The sequence below is a fragment of the Manis javanica genome, chromosome 2 (assembly GCF_040802235.1).
Source record: "Manis javanica isolate MJ-LG chromosome 2, MJ_LKY, whole genome shotgun sequence".
NCBI classification, from domain to species: domain Eukaryota; kingdom Metazoa; phylum Chordata; class Mammalia; order Pholidota; family Manidae; genus Manis; species Manis javanica.
Genome location: NC_133157.1, coordinates 62420877 through 62441020, shown reverse-complemented (window position 1 = coordinate 62441020; position 20144 = coordinate 62420877). Strand labels below are relative to the sequence as shown.

General features: G+C 41.5%; 1 protein-coding gene and 1 long non-coding RNA gene across 7 annotated transcripts in view; one reads left to right on the top strand and one right to left on the bottom strand.

Moving 5' to 3' along the window:
• Nucleotides 1-17995, bottom strand: part of GLIS3 (GLIS family zinc finger 3) — a 441081-nt gene extending 423086 nt beyond the window's left edge. For 2 of the 6 annotated variants that reach the window (XM_037019031.2, XM_037019032.2), the window contains exon 1: nt 17335-17990. Coding sequence is in view for 3 of the 6 variants with exons in the window: in XM_037019030.2 (XP_036874925.1) it covers nt 5134-5521 (388 nt within the window). In the remaining 3 variants the exon portion in view is untranslated. Of the gene's footprint in view, nt 1-5133; nt 5621-15852; nt 15971-17334 lie in introns of those variants that run through there. The other 4 variants (XM_037019030.2, XM_037019028.2, XM_073228578.1 and 1 more) reach the window with 4 other exon arrangements.
• Nucleotides 16274-19188, top strand: LOC140847692 (uncharacterized). The gene is made up of 3 exons (XR_012127740.1): nt 16274-16409; nt 16531-17337; nt 19001-19188. It is a non-coding gene; the product is annotated as an uncharacterized lncRNA (long non-coding RNA).
• Nucleotides 19189-20144: the final 956 nt, after the last annotated feature.

Here is a 20144-nt window from a genome sequence, read left to right as displayed (position 1 = left end):
CTAACTTGAAAGACAGAGACAGAGAGATGGGAAGTGCTGAAAAGTAAAATGCAATATAAAGAACATAATACAAAATAATACAAAACAAAATCTAACTTTTTTTAGAAAACTAAATTCAGGAAAAAAGTGTGAATTAGGTACAACTGGCTAATTGAGAATAGCTGGGTGGGGCTCCTAAGAAAGCCAATTAAAGGGGGTTGACTGGGAAAGTTGTCCCCTTTGTCTTTTTGCCTTTTGTCCTTCTTCCCCCACCTTCACCCTTCTCAGAAGACAGGCTCCACAGGAGAAACCTGAGGAAGGCAGTCACGGTGCAGTCAAAGGGGAAGAGAAAAGGAAGCTCCGGGACCTCGGGCCCAACATCTCTGCACACCCGACTGCTGGCAGCTTCACCTACCCTGACTGGCTCTTTGAGAAAAAGAAACTCCTGTGACAGAGGTTCCCAAATGTTCTCAGTTCTTGGCATTCTTGGCATCTCGGCAATTTTTTCATGGTGCCTCCAGGCCAAAAGAACACCTAACAATTCCATTTGTTAAGTAATTAGGTGTCTATAACTTAATAATATTTATGTACAAACAATTTATTAGCTTTTTGGAAAAAAGTAGTAAATTAAAATAGAAGTATTTTATTTCATTCTTAAATAATCACTATTACTGATGGAATGTGTGTTCCAAATGTGCCCTCTACTACTTCAATCCTTGGAATCAGAATGGACACTTTCACCTTCAATTCCTATTCCATATAGATTTTCACTTAGTATGCGCTATTTTTTGTGTGTGGTAAAATACACACATTTTTGTTTACTAGCTTCATTTTTCAGGTATACAGTTCAATAACTGTAAGTACATTCAACCATCACCACCACCTATCTCCAGAGCTGTCATCATCCCAAACTGAAACTCTGTACCCACTGAATACTATCTCCCCAATTTCCCCTCCCCCAAGTCTACAGCAACCATTCTACTTTCCACCTCTATGAATTTGACTATTCTAGGACCCTCACATAAGAGGAACCATACAATATCTGTCCTTTGTGCCTGGGCTATTTCACTTAACATAGTGTCTTCAAGGTTCATCCATATTGCACCACATGTTAAAATTTCCTTCCTTTTGAAGGCTGGATAATATTCCATTATAGGTATCTAACACATTTTGCTTATTCATTTTTTTGTTGAGATAGACACCTGGGTTGCTTCCACCCTTTGGCTACTTTGCATAATGTTGTCATGAACATGGACATACAAAGTACTTGTTTTTTTTCACAACAATTGAAAATGTAACTGCAAAGACATGACATTATTAAAAGCATAGTGCAATATAATGTCGAAACTGTAAACCTCTTTGAGCTCGCAGTTTGGTGGTGTTCAAAGAATGTCTTCAAAATTTAAAATATCCTGTGGCTCCCCCTGAGTTTGCTATGGCACTCCAGTATTCTTGGTGCACTATTTGAGAACCATGCCTTATGATGGTAATGCCATTGTTATTTGAGTTTTCAGTTGAGCAGAACTCAATCCTTAAGTAACATGAACATTATAATCAAATGTATATTTCTCATGAGACTCTACTGGAGATTGTTTAGGCTTTAAGTCAGATATTTGTCTTGTAGCAATCCTAAAGTAGCTTATATTTTCTGTACACAGCTCCACTGGATTCTTAAGCATTGATATAATCATTCTCAAGGCTTAGAAAATGTATTTTTTTAGCTACCACATAAACTGTACTTGGCCCCAAAGCAATGGTAGCCCACTGTGATAGTTTTATATGTCAACTTGACTTGGCCCTGGGGCACCTAGATATTTGGTCAAATATCATTCTGGAGCTTCTGTGAGAGTTTTTAGATGATATTCATATGTAAATGAGTAGACTGGGTAAAGCACACCATGCTTCCTTATGTGGGTGGGCCTCATCTAATCAGTTGAAGGCCTGACTAGAAGAAAAGGCTGACCCTCCACCATGTAAGAGAGAATTATTTCCTGAATGGCTGCCTTCAGACTGGGACACGGGCTTGTTCCTGCCTTTAGATTCCAGGTAAAACATTAGTTCTTCTGGGGTCTCAAGCCTGCTAGCCCTCAGACAGGAACCACACCAGTGCCTTTGCTGGTTCCACACCTCCCAACTGAGACTAGAACTAACTACTGGTTCTTTTGGGTGTCCAGTCTGATAACTCATCCTGCAGTCTTGGGACCTGTTAGCCTCCATAATCATGTGAATGATTATACCTCTTTATATATGTATATATATGTTTGTGTGTGTGTGTGTGTGCATGCATGCCTTTAGATGATTGAATAGATGATAGATAGATAGATAGATAGATAGATAGATAGATAGATAGATAATATTTATATTCTATTGGCAATAGAGAAAGATACAGGTACAGCTCTTTATCCCATTGGTTCTGTTTCTCTAGACAATTCTGACAAATACACACCCAGGGTACAGGTTCTTTGATATCTGTCCCTCTGGGTCATGGTATTGTCAATAATACATGAGAAAGCAATGACAAAGCCAGGGAGAAAGCCAGAAGCAAGTCAACCTCAAGCTTATCACATCACCTCCAAGGTGAAAACCCTTCTACAGTTTAGCACTGTCCTCAAGATAGATCCAAACTCTACAGCACGTCGTTCATGACCCTTCATCTGCCTTCTGCTTATTCCTCTCCATCCTCATCTCCTACCTCAGTCTCCACACTCCCCAATGTGGAAGCGTGGAAGTCCATGAAGTGCACTAAGAGCACTCCCCTCCAGGTTTTGACTGCGCTTTTCCCTCTACCCAAAATAAGCTCCAGGCAGCCTGCTCACACACACATACCATAGACACATACAATGCACAGAACACATTTTGTATGATTATATGGCTAGCTCCTCACCCTTCAGGTGTCTGCCTAGATATCCTCCTCTCCTCCCAGATCCACTCAGCAAGCACTGGCTGGGAACTGCTCTAACATCACCCTGACTGTATCCTTACCAGAACTACAACTGTGCTTTCTTTTAACTGCCCATTTATTTGTCTAAATTCCCCAATGCTTTGAGGACCATAATTAGGTTTTATTGGCTATTGTATCCCCAAAACAGTGCTTCACCCTTAATATATGCTGAATAATTATTTATTGAGTAAATGATTGGATGAAGTTTAAACAGTCCCAGCTCATCATTTTCAACCAGTTATTGGATTAGTTTAGAAATTGTCAACCAAGATCTGAAAGGAACACACACTGAGCCACTCCTGGCACAATCCAGACCAGTAGTGGTATCTAAGCTTGCAAGGCCAGGGGGAATAATAACATAGTTGTCCTCTGCCCCTTAGCTAGGCCCATGCATGCCCCAACCATGCAGACCCAGAACAGGTCCTGTAAGCTGAGAAGCTGAGCAAGGAGCCAGAAAACTGAAAAGAGAATCAGAAAACAGCACTAATTCTTACATGAGTTCCAAGAAGTATTAACCCTGAGAGTTCACTGTCCCTAAAGTACCTGAGGCACTTTTTAAACCATAATTGTAATTCTGAACACTCCAGGTCACCATCAATGTAATATTCCCAAACTTCTTACTAACTGGCAATGCTGAAACTATGTATACTTTCTAGACCTGAGTTCCCTTACCAGTTCATCAACAATAGCATACAACTCAGGACTGTTGTGAGGAATAACTAATCTTTAGAAAGCTCTAAACATAGTACCTGTACATGCTAAGTTACGATATGATAAACGCAAGTTATTTTCACCATTATTATTGCCAGTTAGGGTTTCAAACACAAGTACACATAAAGCAAGCTACAGTTCACTAGTCAAGCATGAGCTAAAAGATCTTACTGGGCCTCAGCCCCTGAGAATCCAAATACATGAACATGACACCAAGGAACTTGGCTTGTCAAGCACCATGGACATAGCAAGCCAACAATGACAGAACTATTTTGGATGCAGCCCCCATGGGAAATTTTTCTTATACTTACACTGAATATTAGTAGGTCTAGGAAATAAAAAAACTCAAAACTAAACCTAGACCACAATAAATAAATAGATAGATGACAGATAAAAAGCCACACATTTTCTTGTTTTTAATCTACCTATATATACCAGTTTCTCTGTATGTAGAAATACACAGACACTAAACAAACAACTTTTGGTTACTTTCCTGATATAAATCAGTATTCACCATAACTGGGTGAGTTATGAGTTAACTGAGTGAATGGTTGCTAGTAATTTTATTTGGTGGTAGAAACACTTAATATGAACATTTTTAAACTTAAAGGCTAGAAATACCTAAAGGAATATATAATGGTGCTATTTTGCATAGCAAAACTGTATTTCACGTGATACACCTTTTTTCTAGCCCAAATATACTTACTGCTTGCAATTAGTCAACATAAATTTCTAGAGGGTCATTCAAATAATTTGCTACCTCCAATAATCAATCTTTAGTTTAAAATATATAACAATTCAAACACTACTGAATTAAAAGCATATTTTCTGCATTTCAAGTTAATCAGGTTTTCTATTCTCTATAAACACAACAATATATCTCCTCATTATTCTCTTCTGGCATCCTTCTCTTTTGTCAGTAGCTCTATTACAAAAATTATAGGTTCTACTCTCATAATAATTTTTATCATTTAGATGTACTAATTCCTCATTTTATTGACTTAAATTTTTTGCCCTTTTTTGTCATTTTCCTTCCAAACACCACCTTTCTCCTAGTATCCGACCAACATAATGATGGTCCCAGCCACCTCTCTCCTCCACGGCTTCAGAATCCAGCCCCTGGTGAGCCGGGGCAGAGCTCTGCCTATGCAGAGGGTACAACCTTACTGAGCCTGCTCTTCCCCTCCCACCCTCCCACCACCACCACCACCACCACCCACCCACCTCCCTGTGTCTGATCTTTCTAGCTCACCTTCCACCCTGCCCCACAACCCCATCAAGTGTCACATTTACTGCTATGGTTCCTTCACCCTCATCCTCACCTTCACACACACATTCACAGCCATTCCCTTACCAAGCAAGCTGCATAACATTATGAGACCAGTTTTGACCCTGACAATGAATCATATATTGTTCCACTGGATTTGCTGGCAAAGAATGAAGTACAGGAAGAGAAAAAAAATAGTTTCCACTTTTAAAAGATCCCAGAAAGACAATCCTACCTTTCCCAGGATTTGGAGGAAAAGGACTTCCAAACTCCCGCTGCTTTGGCTTTAAAGCGTGTAGCCCTGACATGCCTCCAGCCTGGGTGACCTGGAATCGTGGCTTGCCATTGGTGAGCACTTGTCTCCTGGGGCTCAAGGCGGGCAGATGGATGGGGCTCTCAGCCATGTTGCTCTGAGGAGCCATCCCTCCTCCTGAGGGCATCTTGAGATGGAGGCTGTTAGCAAGACTTCCAAGAGTAGGGTCTGGTGCACTGCCACAGGACGAGGGGCCAGGAGTCCCCGAGTGGGCATGAATGGGAGGAATGTGTTGGCCACTGACCATCCCAGGCCCCTGTGGGGTTCCTGATGCCCGGTGGAGATTCATGCTGCATGACCTTCCATTCATTCTGAAAAAACCTGTGGCCAGGATGGTCAAATATCCAATGGCACTAATGACTCCTTTCAGGCAAAGTCCAATAAGTTATCCATGATGTGGGTTATTAGCCTGTTTAAAAAAATAAATGCAGGCATTTTTAAAAGTAAAAAATGAAAATAATTTACAGTGAGCTTTCAATGTGTGTCACATTCATTCAGGAGGAAAAGAAGTACTCTTAACAAAACGGGCTTTTGTGTAAAGCAGGGTCATCAAATACAAGGTTCGTTGGCAGGCATGCTCCCCCCCTGCACTCACGGCGGACATGGATTAGGGATCACTGCACTATTTTGTTTGCCACTGAGCCCTTCTCAATACAGTGCTCTTGGCAACTACAGCCAACCTACTGGTGCCTACTTGCAAAATGAAACTTATTTTGCTCCCTTGAGGATCTATCTGTTCTAGTTCACTTTTGTTACAGTGAGTCTTGGGAAACCCAAAAGCATCACCTTCCTGAGACCATACTTCAAAGGTTCCTGTAAACAAACAAAAGACAGATGTGGCCTCAAAATGAGATTATGAGGACATTAAACCATCTCTGATTTTAACTCTAAGAACAATTTTTTCAGTCCCTAAATCTCTAAAAATAAAAATATTCCTGGGATGCTTGCAAAGGCATCATATATACATATATCCAAATATCCACAGCAGTGTGACCATCTTGGTTCCATAATGATCCTGAGCTGTGGGGATGGAAAAAGAATCAACATCGCAGAACTCTCACCTTCAATTAAGATCCTAGAAAGGGAAGAGGCTGTGGTAAACACTTTATGGGAAGTATACGGGAAGAACAGCACTTCACACATGGTAAAATTGATGGTAGTTCAATGCATCTGCCATCTGCCATCCCAGCACCCCTTCCTTGAGTGGCCGAGAGGGAACAAAAAGTCTGACATGACCACACGATGTCACCATCCAGCCTCATGTAAGAGTGTCAGCACTCCCTGGCTCCAAATCATTATGAAAGGCCCTTCTCTCCCTTGACCAATAGCTCCAAAAAGGTATATACAGTCAATGAGGTGACTAAGTGCCACTATGCTAAATGAAAGACAAACACGGTCACAATCTGTACTTTTTTAAATAGACATGATTGCCATGGAAAGAAGCCAAAGCTGAACAAACACAGGAAAAATGGACTGAGTGCAAAGTGGTAGTGGCCAGATACCCTCAACTGCATGATTCCTACTTTTTCTGTATGATCCAATGTCTTAGACAACTATTTCCAACTCAACTCCCAAATGAATGGCTCTGTCAATCATCAAGAACAGATATCAAGGAGGGCAAACATTTTGTGAGGAGTTTTTTTTCTTTTATCATCTTAGAAAATCAAAGATTTACTTTTCAAGTCAAGCACTCACTGTGCCTTCTGCAAATTTTACTGTGTATACCCATATGTTGAGGAATTTCAAAAATTACTAATAATAGGAAATTTGAAATGTTTTCATCTTTACCAATTCTGTTTTATTAGGAATTCTATTGGTGTGCCACATTTAATCCTTCCATATCACCTCCTCCTCAGAAATACTTGCAGGTCTCCCTCCTGCCCTTCCCTCCACTACAGTTCCCAACAATGGACAAATAAATCCAGGTTATCCAGACCTGCATCATTTAAGTTCATTTATGGAACAACAATGAATCCTGTATCATACTTGTTGTAAGATTTCTTTTTTCACATTGGAGAAATTCCGATGCCTTTTCTGCTGTATCCAATTAGAAGAATGCAAGTGTATTAGCAGGTGGTCTGTTGATTCACTGGTTGATTGTGGGCAAAAGTAATTTAACATCTCTCTGCTTTGCCAGATGATACTGGCCATCTACTCTCTGAGATTCATTGATAAAATAGTGTTCTCTGAGCACTATGAACCCTGCAGAAGAAAGTACTTATTCAGTACCAACTAAAAAATATATAATAAAAGGCAAAATAAATATGTTGTATTGGCATTTTTTTGAAAATGAGGACTTACCCAACATAAATGGATATATGAGTCACTAAGACCACGGTCCATGTGACAAGGATCCAAAGACTGGCAGACTTTGTCCATTTCTTAGTTTTTAAAAAAAAAAGGGAGTCATTTTTGACAGATCATATACAAGGAGGAATACTCATCAGAAATCTGAATAAAACATGTAAGTAGGTATGTAGCACTTGGGTACATTATTAAGAAGGTGGATTTGCAAGAAGAAAAAATAATTAAAGCTCTGAAAACTCAAGTATCAAGACATACAAACTTGCCTGTCAGACTGTATATCTATTTTATTTTTATTTCTTTACAAACTGCACTTCTGTTTTAAATAGCTTGAGGTTGAAAGTAAAAGCAACAAACTGTATTGAAATTTTATTACTAAAAAAGCAATAGCCAGAAAGTAAAGTGATTAATACCATAAGGAAAAGCCAATAGGTAAATCATATGTAAGCTGAAAAAACTTAACTTCTCAAGCATTACTTTCTCCTCTGCCCTCCATCCAACCACTCTACCCTTGGCTATCAGCAGAAAAAAAAGAAGAAAAAGAAAAAGCAAGGAACATCCAGAAGTACAATTTAAGGTACTTTGGATCTGACATAATGATACAGTAAGAATTTTAATACCTCATTGGTTCAAACAATGAAAATGTTTATTCTGCTGTAAGAGTCAACACAAGTTAATAAATCTTTCCTTTTGACCACTTTCAACTCTTAAAAAACACTCCTGTAAGGCAGGTCACAAAGAAAATTACTTAACCCCTAAAGAAACTAAGGTACAAAACTATTAAGTCATTTCACTAGTTTTCTGGAAAAGCTATGCCTTTAATCAAAATACAAAATCATGACACTACCTTCTACCCAAGGCTCAAGGCACTTTTCTTATTGATTAAGAGATTAAACAAATAAAAAGTATTGTTAACTTAATCATTCAAGAAAATTCCAAAACCATGAGTTCCATAATGCCTATTTACAGCCAAAAGCCCTTTTTCAGTAAATATCATTAATAAACTCATCAAGAGTCTTAATTCATCTGATGAGCCAGTTAATAATTAATTTTCATACACCATTTCATTTCCTTAGGCTACATTTAGCCTTTGTTACATTTTCCGTTCCTTATGCGGTAAGTATTTCTAACCTTGCATAGAAAATCTGATAAATGAGACACAGAATACTGGTTGCCAACAAACTGCTCCTGAGCTGCCTTCTTTTATGTATACACATATATGTCTAAGGCATCTAAAACAGAGTTTTTATTGATTCTTTTTTATTTTTTCCCTTCAAATTAATGATTGTATAATTTCATTAACATCGCCTTTTCGACACCGCTGCCTTGATCGTTAACAGACCCATCTATTCCCATGGGCTTCTCTAGTTACAGCTTTTGTAGCTAGAAGAATATAGAAATGAAAAGCCTATTGATAGATAATATAAGTTTTTCTCATGCACGGCTGCAGTGTGAAGCACATTTTGAAATTCAATCAAGGACAGATAGAGCTGAATATTCTTAGATCCCTGGAGTTCATTTTAATAAGCAGAATGTACCTTGTCCTAACACAGGTGACTGACTCCTCAGAGAAGATTGTATAAACAAGAACCAATCATGTAAGTCATTTTATTAGCAACAATATAAACACAGCTATATTAGATGTCACCAATAAATCAAAATTATTCTTGTCTGCAATTTTAAGAAGAGGAAAGTGCAAACATGTGCTTGTGAAGCTCGAGGAGATTATACAGGAAATGCCCTGGATGTGTACAATATCATTTCTCTAAATTGAAAGGGAGGAAACCACATTATGATAAAGTAGCCTGCAACCAAGTACAGTGGTTGTTTCTGTGCTTTCATAATTTCATTCACTGAGATGGACAGATTTACAGACTTGACACCAGAAGTTACACAGAAACAGGGCTGGGATAATTCTACATTATTGAGATGTGGAGTGGAAAGTTAGGGAGGGTTTACCTGGTAAATACTACATACAGACCATATAGTCTTTGGGTGCTCCCAAGGTCTAATGTTGGTAATTCTAGGAATATTAACAAATTATTCTAAGCACTCAGATGTACAAATACTACTCAAGCAATATAATCACCAGTAGGATAAAATACTAAAAATCAAAAAGTTTTAGCTCTGAGTTATACCAATTAAAAATATGAGGACAAATTAGTGTTTCCTCCAGATATTTAAGACCACTCTTCCAAATGTCACTCAGAAAAGATACATAATGAATATTATGGATCTTATATAACAGAATCCCTGCCTTTGTTTCATCTGTGGATTCCAACCCATAGCTGTCTAGTTAGAGATACACACATTTCAACTTTTTAAAAAAATATTTTATAAAATTTTCTTAAAAATGGAAATAATCTTCCCTAAGTTTATGGAGTAAAATACCTAGAGGTGCCCTTTTAAATTTAAATTAATGGCTAGTATATTCAAAATATGGATAGTAAATATGGGCAGAAGAAAGGGAAGGAGAAGGGGTAAAAGGGACACAATAAAGAAGGGGGAAGAGGGAGGGAAGGGCAAGGACAGGAGAAGAAAGGGTGTTGGAGAGAAGGGATGCCCAAGTCCATTTCAGGAATTTATTCTCTAGTTAGTCAATCCTAACTTAAGAATCAGAAAAACAGCATTGAGAACCTATTGCACAAAGCTAGTGATTACAGACCAGAAGAAATTCAGAACCCTCAAGGAAATACTACTAGAGTTGAATATTCAAAGTTCAGTAGCCCCTCTTAGAATCCACTTTCCACACTTCAGTGCATCTATGTAACTCTCATACCTGTTAGCTTACTAAATGTCACTACTTTAAGTAGTAATTACCTACAAGTGGTTCGTTTACTTTGCCTCAGTCATTAACTTATCAATGAGTACAGAAAGCTTTGACAACTGTGGTCCTACCACAAGTGATAAGAGAGAGGGGAGATAAATAGGGATTGCTTTGGTCAACTATAACAAATCACGCAAAATGAGAAAGAACTTGGAACCAAAAATGATTTTTAAGACAAACAGAAATAAGCATAGAAAGGTAATCATGCCTTTGTCCAAACTGAATATAAGACATAATTTCCATTATCGATGTTTAACAAAGTACCCTTTCCAAAGCACTATTTTTCAAACTGGTTGCAATACATTGGTGGGGCCTGAAATAAATTATTCAATGGCAAAAGCAATTTTTAATGAAATAAAACTGACTAGAATAAAATAGAAACTACCAATCTATCAAAGTGCATTGAATGTATCAATGGTTAAGTATTATTTGATTTTAGTTATTGTGGGTATACATGTCTGTGTATATATATGCATGTAATAAGTTCTGAGTAAGATGGAAAATACAGTTTCTGGTGTGTTACTATCAAAAAAATATAAAAGCCACTGTTATAAAAGCATTTAGACTATTCGTCTGCCCAGTACCTAAAAAAAAGCAAAGGTATATAGACAGTTTAGTAGCAAAAAAAAAAAAACAAATATCAAAATATAGCTCTAAAGAAGACAAGACCTTATAATTTGACATTTTTAAGCTTTATAAAACATAAGGATTAATAATACAAAGCTACAGCCCTATCACTGCTATTGTTCACAGTGCCTTTTACTTGGTAAGTATTAATTAATCAATTGTGCCCTGTAAGTATCAATAAATCAACCAACTAACAGAATTAAGATCCTAATGACTTATTTTTATTTTAGATTTTAGATCTTCCTCACTGCAGAAGGCAGATGACCTTTCCTGGAATTAAATATCACTCTTAATGCTGAAAGGGGAAAATTTTAAATTAACACATACCTAATTGCCTTTGAGAGCTGAATTTTTCAAAATGTGCTCTTAATATGAGTTAACCAGCAGATCCTATGCAGAGGAATTTGAAATGGAAAAATGAACACATTCCCTATGATGTAATTGTTGATTAATTACAGGAATTTTGAAGAGTGAATACCACATGGCCATGGTTTGAGACACAAAGCTTCTTCAGAAATATAAAAGAAAAGTAGCTGGAGGGTTTTCTTTCAAAAAATCTCCATCCTCACACAAGGAGATATATAGGTGGTAAAACACAGCAAATGAAAAGCCCATTCTTTGTCATTTAGTGTGTATAAATCACTAGTCAGCTCATATGAATAGCTATGTACAAAGCTAAAGATCACAATCCTTTCAAAATGATAATCAAATGCGTACCTATGGAAGATTCTAGAAATAAAATTTTATTTCTGATTCATTAAACCAAATATTCAAGCATTTAACATGTCTCTATCACATGTGTAACTGAGTGATTTCTTTCCTTTAGTGTAATTATTGCTTATGAATGACCAATGTAACTATTTTTAGTTGTTGGTAGACAAAAGTTTTATACAAGTTAAATTATGTTCAGTGACATCACTGCAGAAGTATGAACATCCACAATAATGACTAGGCCTTTAACCAACATATTTATTTTAAAAATAAATAAATAAACCTACATGAATGACTCAGTCAAGTTCAGAAAGAAGTGGAATCTGTTGGTCATGCTGAAAAGGTTGGGAAAACATTAATACATTTCTTCACACACAAGAATAACAAGAATTCATATGTAGCCCTGGCATCTGGTTAGTTCTCTGTGTACATTATCCAGCAGGCCTAGAAATGCAACTTCATCGATCTGGCACAAAACTTCAAGAAAAGAAGTCTGATCTCTTTACCAGGGATCCAGGGTCTGATCTTCACTGCACCCCTATCTGCCCATATGCAGTTCAGCAAGGCTTGTTGCACCCAAAGGAACATGTACTTGTTCCCGTTCTTGGCCTTGAAGAGATCACACAAGGCAAGAATGGTACCATCAGTTTTCTTTATTTCAAGTCTGCTCTCAACTACTGAGAGCCTTCATGATTCCAGCTTTACAGACAAATCTTCTGATTTTGTTCCCAAAGTGCAATATGATTGGATCCTAATTTCTGTTCATCCTATATACTGCCTTAAAGTTCACCTACCTGCATGGTCCTTCCACGCCTCTCTTCTTTTGCCCCTTTTGCCCCAAATCCACATCCTACTCACCCTGCAGGCCCACCCCAAACACCCACCAGGCCTTTCCTGATCCTGTCTTAATCTCTATGTCGCTGATCTATAAAATGGTGAGAATTTTACTCTGGTACACAGTTCACGGCATTACAGAATATTAAATGAGACAATGTATGTTACTTGCTTAGCACAGTGCCTGGTACATTGAAAGACCCAATAAATGTTAACTATTTCATTCTACATACCTCCTTTAGCATTCGTGACTTTCTATGTTGCCTTATATTTATTTACCTGTGTTTCACCTCCCAAAATTCTGATTTCATTAAGTTTGAGGCTCTGTCTACTTTGTCTTTGAACTCTCATTAGCCCTTATATGTATTTGGCTGGCTTTATCCTATTACTTTTCATACTACATACATCATGTACATATATTTTTCATATTACATTTATATATTACATTTATATTTTTCATACTCTACTGTGCATTTATACTGAAAAATACAGTATAAATGACATATATAATTATGTTACATCCTGTATTTATCAGTTATTGCCTGAATACAGTGTAAGTGTGAACATATAATCATGAATCCTACACTCCATCAAGTAGAACCAGTTTAATCACAGATGCATGTTTCCTAAATCTATTGCTTTCTCTAATAAGAAAAAATAGCACAGAAACTCTATTCCATTCTTCTGAGCAGAAACATCATTCTTGCCTTTTATCTTGGCATAGTCATGAACAATGAAAAGTCCTAACTAATAGTACAAAACAAATGCAGCCATTTCAAAACTCAGACCAGCCACTTCAGTCGGAGGGGTTTGTGGTCCTTACAGAGGAACTGTCGAATGTATTTCAGGCTGTCACGGTGGAAGAGGTTCCTCAGCATTCTCCTTGCTTACCCTACACTGGCTTCACACTGTGTTTCATTCGTGTCTGTTGTCATCCTAATCAGACCATGGTTTCATTTGTGTTTTTCCTTAATTCTGTCTTATTAAGTAACGTCTGACCAACTAACTTCGGCAAGCCAAACTGTTCCTATTATCTTGAAAAGGAAACCCCAACTATTTGACCTACTACAATGTCACTATGTCAGTGGAAGAAGCTAGCCCCAAGAGTACATATTGAATTATTCCATTTACATAGTATTTTAAAAAACAGGCCAAATTTATATATTTACTAAAATTCAAAGGAGTGTTCATTCTTGGGGAGAATGACTGAAAGGGTTGGGGGAACACAGTGACTAGAAAGGCATCAGATATTTCTGGGTGTTGGTAATGTTCTGTTTCTTGATTTGGATGCTAGTTACCCAGTTGGGTTCAACTTGTGAAAATTCACCAACCTTAAGATACAGATATTTTATTTTATCTCAATGAAAACCTTGGGTTTTATGTCAACTCTGCCTGAAGTAAATAGGAAACTAGGAAAACTCAGAACTTGGGCATCTTTTAGTCAAACTACATGTTAGTGTCATTTTAAAGACTTTTTTGGATGCCTCATCCTCCAGGAAAGAGTAAGACTACACGTTTTTATAGCAAAGATTTCCTATGTGCCATTTATTCTTTTAATTTTATTTTCAATCCTGATTGACTTATGAGCCAACAAAACTTAATGAAAAGTTAGAGTTAAGTCCTTCTTCATAATTTCCTCTACAAGAAAATAATTACAGACACGCAGAAAATGACTTCTCCAGGAAACAGACGTGCATGGGATGCCACTTACTGAATTATCTTCTGCAACAAGCACTTCATCTATCTATATTCTGGAATAACTACAAATTATCATTTCAACTCCAGAGATCAATAAATACAATATGACAGGGACAATAGTGGAAAGAATGTGCTCAGATTTAATTTACAAGCAGGAAAAGAAGACTCAGAGAAAAGAAGACTGAGAACACTGAACTCTCTTCTGAAAAGTTAGGAAGACCCCTTTCTACCACATAAACGAAGGCAGGACTGGTACAAAACATTAGTCTGCTGTTATGTCAACCTCCCCACCATGCCTATTTTGGCCCAAAAGGGATTTCACCTACCACCGTAGAGCCCATCCAAGAAAACAGTTGCTTTTCCTATTTGGAATAATGAACACTTCCTTCCAAGCAAACCAGCTGACCCCAGGTATTCAATCTCTGACAAACCAACAACTATTAAAGAACTTGGTGGAGTCAGGAATAAAAGATGCTCTCTCAAAACTGGCCTAAGGTGAACCAAGAACAGAGAATTACTGCAGCAATTTAACTTAACGACTCATACTCAAGGATTGCTGAGTCCTGTGAGCAACAAAGGAAAGAAATTCAACCACCCAGAAGAAAAGGTGTTTTGAAAGTAACTGGAAAAGAAACGCCCCCTGCCCCCAACTCTTCCTTTCCAAGGTAATCTCAGGGCTAGTCTGGCTGCACAGACAGCTAGTGAAAACTGTAGTGCACTTAACGTCTTTCCTTCAGCATATTCCCAACTGCAAAAAAAATAATTTATGTCAGACACTCCTGTCTCTAAATGCCTTCAAACTTTCTCCCAACAGCCTTCACTGCAGCAGATCCTATTTCTGCCAAACCCCTGCAGGTTTCACCTGTGTCACACATCACCACTAGAAGCAAAGTTACAGGAGGAAGAAGAGGCAGCATGGGAAAATTTAAACCAACACAAATAAATTTTTATACAAAAAGCTTCCAGATACAATGTAAAAAGGGAGGTCCAGTGGGGAGCTGGCAGAGGGGGAAACAAGGAAGAAATCAGCTTCCAGGGGACAGAATGAGACTTTACATTTGTCCTGAGTTCACCTTCAGGCCAAGAAATGCTCCCTGAACTGGGATCCTTGAATGTTTGTCCTGCGTCTGAGACAACTGGCTTGGGTAAAACCCCTAAAAGTCTCTGGGGCTTGGTTTCCTCATCCGTAGCTACTAGCCAAGATCCCATCTACAGATTCCCAGTTCCCCATAACATAAGGGAAATGGTCCGCTGGGGGGAGCTGCAGAGTATCCCACCCCGGCCCAAACTCTGGGGAGATGCTGACGTTCTAGAAGTAGGTCAGGAGGGTGCAGAGCCCTCCTCTCCCGAACAGGGAGCCGCAAATTTCAAGAGTCCATTCCCTGCGACGCTGCTCCCTAAGATTCCGTAAGCACACTCCACCCCCAACGCTACCCCCGCCCAGGGTTTAGATGCTCCGGGGATGAGAGCCAAGCAGATGCCCGGGAAGCCCAGCAGACGGATGAGGAATACGGCGTACAAGGGCGGAGGCATCCCCAGCCAAAACGAAGGCTGGAGAGATCAGAGAGGTGCTGGGGACTCGCCCAACGGGGGCGACCCGGAGGGCAGCCCTTATCTGTTCCCGACCCTCCTAGCTTTACCCGCAGAGCTCCAAAGTCCGGGCCCCTCGACTGTCCGGTGCAGAGCGAGGGGCGGGTCCGGGGACGGAGCGTCCTGGCTGCGGACGCACTGCGGCGACCCCGTCCGTCTCCCGCCGCTTCTGCCCTGACCCCCGCCTGCCCGCGTAAGGGAGCTAGCACAGCAAAACACACTCGCGCCGGCTTCCTGTTGTGCAACCGAGTCCTGAGTAAGTCCGGCCGGCCGAAAGGGCGCCGCTGCCGGCCCTCGGTTCCGAAGCCCAGAAGGCGGGGGCCGGAGAGGGGCCCGGCCCGAGCAGGACCCCGGGGGAGCCGAGGCCCCGCTCGCCGCTCCAGGCCCCCACCGAGCTAGCGTCCTCCTCCTCCTCGAGTATACTTTCGCTTCTTGCCCCCCAACACCCCACGGCGAAGGTGCGACCCGCGAAGCCAGAAACGACCTTTCCCAAAGCTTCTCCCTCCAGGTGCCCAATGAATCATCCATAGGATGACAAATCCGTCAGGGACAAGTTTTCCAGACACTTGGGTAACGTCCTCATCTCCGAGGTGACTTGTCGGCTCTGGTGAGTAACCTGGAGGTGTCCCTCGGGCAAGGTGTCTAGGGGAGAGCCGGCTGCTCACTCAGGTTTTCCAGAGAGCGGCCCGGGGCCACTTCAAAATACACGCACGCACGGTCATTTACAGGGACTGGAGCCACGCGCGGGACGAAGTCCCCGCGACTGAGACACTTTCCAAACAGCGCTATTCTGTCGGACCCCATAAAAATGTAAACGCGAGGTGACAAGCCCAGGGGGGAGTGTGCGCGTGTGAATGGAGCTGCGCAGGTTGTGGCCTGGGAGGTTATAGTTACACACCCGGGGGCTGTGGGTGGCGGGACCCGTACCCTCGAGGAGTTAACGTCACACCTAACGAGGACCTTCTAGAGCAATGGGGACATCGGCTTGGCTGAGGCATAATAGTGGAAAATAGTCTTCGTGGAGCTCCGCAAACACGTGGAACTGGAAAACTCAACTACAGCTCCGTGTGTGCGCGCAAGACCTCACGTCACCCCATCAATTCCCACTTCTCCGAAGTGTCCCTTCAGCGGGGACTCGGGTGGCACGCACGACCATGCCCGCGCGTCCCGTAACTTCCCTAATTGTGTAGCCTCCTGGCCCCTGTAGTTGAAAACAAAAAAAAAACAAAAACAAAACCTCTTCCTAATTAAAGAAACTTTAAAACCTCGTTGATTTCCTGTCTGTCTTCTACCCCGCGCTCTGGGGCACAGTTTGATTCCCAATTGACGGTTACTACCTATCTTAGGAACCCGATCTAGAGAATCTGGGCTGGAGGTTGCGCGTATCCTCAAACCCGCGCGAGAGCCACCGGCTCGGCGTGGAAACTATTTCTAATCCCTGGTTTGTCTGAGCGTTAACTTCCCCCCACTCTCGGGCCCCCGGTTCCTCCCGTTTCGCGCCTGCAAACAAAGTTCCTACGGCATCCACTTACCAGGTAACCGGGATTTCCGCAACAAAGCGCGGGCGTGGAGTCCCTTCCCCGGACCAGCCTGCGCGACTGCCAGCGGGCGGCCCGCGCGGGCGAAGTAACTTGGGGCTCCGGCCCTTCAGCGCGCTCCGCGGGCTCTGCCTCCTTCCGAAATGAAAACTCCCATCCAAGCCGAGGGACGGAGCACGGAAACCCGGCCCAAGTGCCGCGTGTGCGCGCGCGTGTGCGAGGGCAGGGGCAGCAGGGGGAGGAGGAGGCAGAAGGGGGGTGGCTGGACCCTCGGCATCAGCTCATTCTCCCCCCCACACACACACATTCACACTCATGATGTTTTTAAGAAGTTGAGTTCCGACTTTGTTCCTCGCCTGTCCTGTTCATCCTCGCCCTGGGCCGGGGGATGCCTCTGGGGGCCGGCGCAGGTTGATGGCTAATTGCTTTCGCTGGGTCCCGTGGGGGAGCGCGGGCGTGAGCCTGGATGGTGCGGACGGCGCGCCCGGGGGCGCGGGGAGAGGCGGCGGCGGCCCGGCGCTGGTGCCCGTGCGCGCCGCGCTCTGGGCTGCCCCGGCGGCGCAGTGTGTCCGCGGCCGTAGAAGAGGGGCAGGGGGAAGGAGAGAGGGAGGGCGGGAGAGGGAGGCGGCCTGGCGAGGAGCGCGGCTCCGTGTGCAGCCGTGAGGGCCGGCCTGCAGCCAGCTGCTTCCTGAGCGTGAGCGGCGGGGCGGGAGGCGGGAGGGGGCGGGGGCGGGATCGCTGGTCACCACGCCGGCCAATTCCGAGGCCGGGCGTGTGCCTCCCTCCCAGAGTGTCCACATACACACTCCTTCCCGTGCGCCAGGGAGTCGAGGAACTCCAGGACAGGGTAACAGCAAGAAGACTCTTCGGCAGCCTTCTTGGGCCTTATTTACTGAACTTTTTTAACATGAAAAAGTGTCAGCATCTCGACAGGACTTCGTCAAATCCTAAAGAACAAGTGAAAAAAAAAAAAATACCCAGTAGTAGAAAAGAGAGACAAAAACTAGAAAATGAGAAACGGAAGAAGGTCTTTCTAATATACGGACTAAGTGCATATAACAACTTCAAAAATAGGTTAAGCGCAGATGATTCCTTTGGCATCTTTTTAAAGTACGGTAAAGTACAGGCAGAGCAGAGAGGAAGGTGATGGTAGTATTTCAGGAAGGTGAAATTCTAAACACGGGCTGCTAGAATGGAGGCACATTCCCTGCATATGTTGCATATATAGTCGCACTTAGTCCTTAAGAATTAAATATTCTCAGCTTCATACCCCACCTAAACTGTGATCCCACCCTTTCTGTTTGGCTTGATCAGAACCCTCAAGAGTTGTCCACACAAGAGCAACTATTAGGGTTCCCCACATGTGTTACCACACATACACAGACTTCTGTCTAGGGAATCAATGTATGTAAAGCACAAATGTCCTCCAATTAGGCCTTTCTACAGAAAGAATATTATCCATTTTCATGAATGAATGAATAAGGATATCACTTAGAATTTCACCAGTCCTTGTATTCCATTCTAGGGCTGTCATTCAAATATAAATTAGCATTCAGGTAGTAGACGCTGATCAAGACAGAAGTCTCCAAGTATACACATGACTCGCCCCAGAAAAGCAAACCAAAAAGATTGTTGACAATGTTCATTTGTCTTATTTCAGGAACAATATTACTAGAGTTGGTCTGTATCCAAGATAATGACATCACCGAAAACAAGTCCAGGTTTCACAATGCTACTTTTTATATCTGGTTTGATCTACTTTTCAAGACTCCCTTTAGGGAAGGCACTTTTTCCCTTTCCTAAAAACACAAACTCATCAGAAGATTAATCACCAGAAGTGGAGGGAGGGAAATAAAAAGTGTTTAGGATATGTCATCCTGTCAATTTTCCAGTTTCTCCCTCTACTTTTTTTCATCTCCTTTTAAATACAAGTATCCAAGTCCAAGATGGCAACAGATGGGTTCAACCACACATAAGAAAATACTCATAAAATGAAGCATGCTGCAACATCACAAAAACAAAGAAACCAAGTGGTGGAAGTTGCTATGACGATTGCACTGTGGCTAGTTATTGCAACATGCCTGACATCCACATAAAAATTCTTCCTCATTAACTCCAGCCTTCAAGATGGGAACACTGGCCCTTCAGCGCGTCTCCTGAAACCCTCTTCCTCCAGACTCTTGTGCTCCACCGAATGCTCCCCAGGAACAAGACAAGCCTAAATGTAGGCTACGAGAAACCTTCCCAATGTCCCTCAAATATCATTTTAAATACAATGGTTGTGATGCATGAAATGATATCCTAGGGCTTGCAGAAGCTTCCAAAATTTCCTACTTAACGGGAACAGCTTAGCTGAAAGAGAAAAATATCCTATACCGTACTTTAATTAACAGCTCATGGAAATAACTGGGAAAGTTCTGAGTCATCAATCTGGAGATCCCCCAAATCCTCTTCACTTATAAGAGCCCAAGGGTGGGAATGTCATTTTTATTAGGTAAGATTTCCATGTGCCTCTAACAATCCTAAGGTTTTTACTACTCAACAGGTATCGTGTTTTCATTGACTGGTTTTTTTTGGCCAGAATGTAGATCTGCAATGTTCTTACATTCTACGGGATATGGGATATAATAAAAAAGTGCAGTGCTCCCAAAACAACACTAGAGTGACTAAGAATGGGATCTGTACCTCTTTGGAACTGAGTTGGTCAGCAAAGGTGGGGGAGGAGGAAATAATGAGAGATGGTGACAAAGGAAATAATGTGGTTCAGAAACGATACTCTCCTTTCTCCATGAACTCTCCATCAT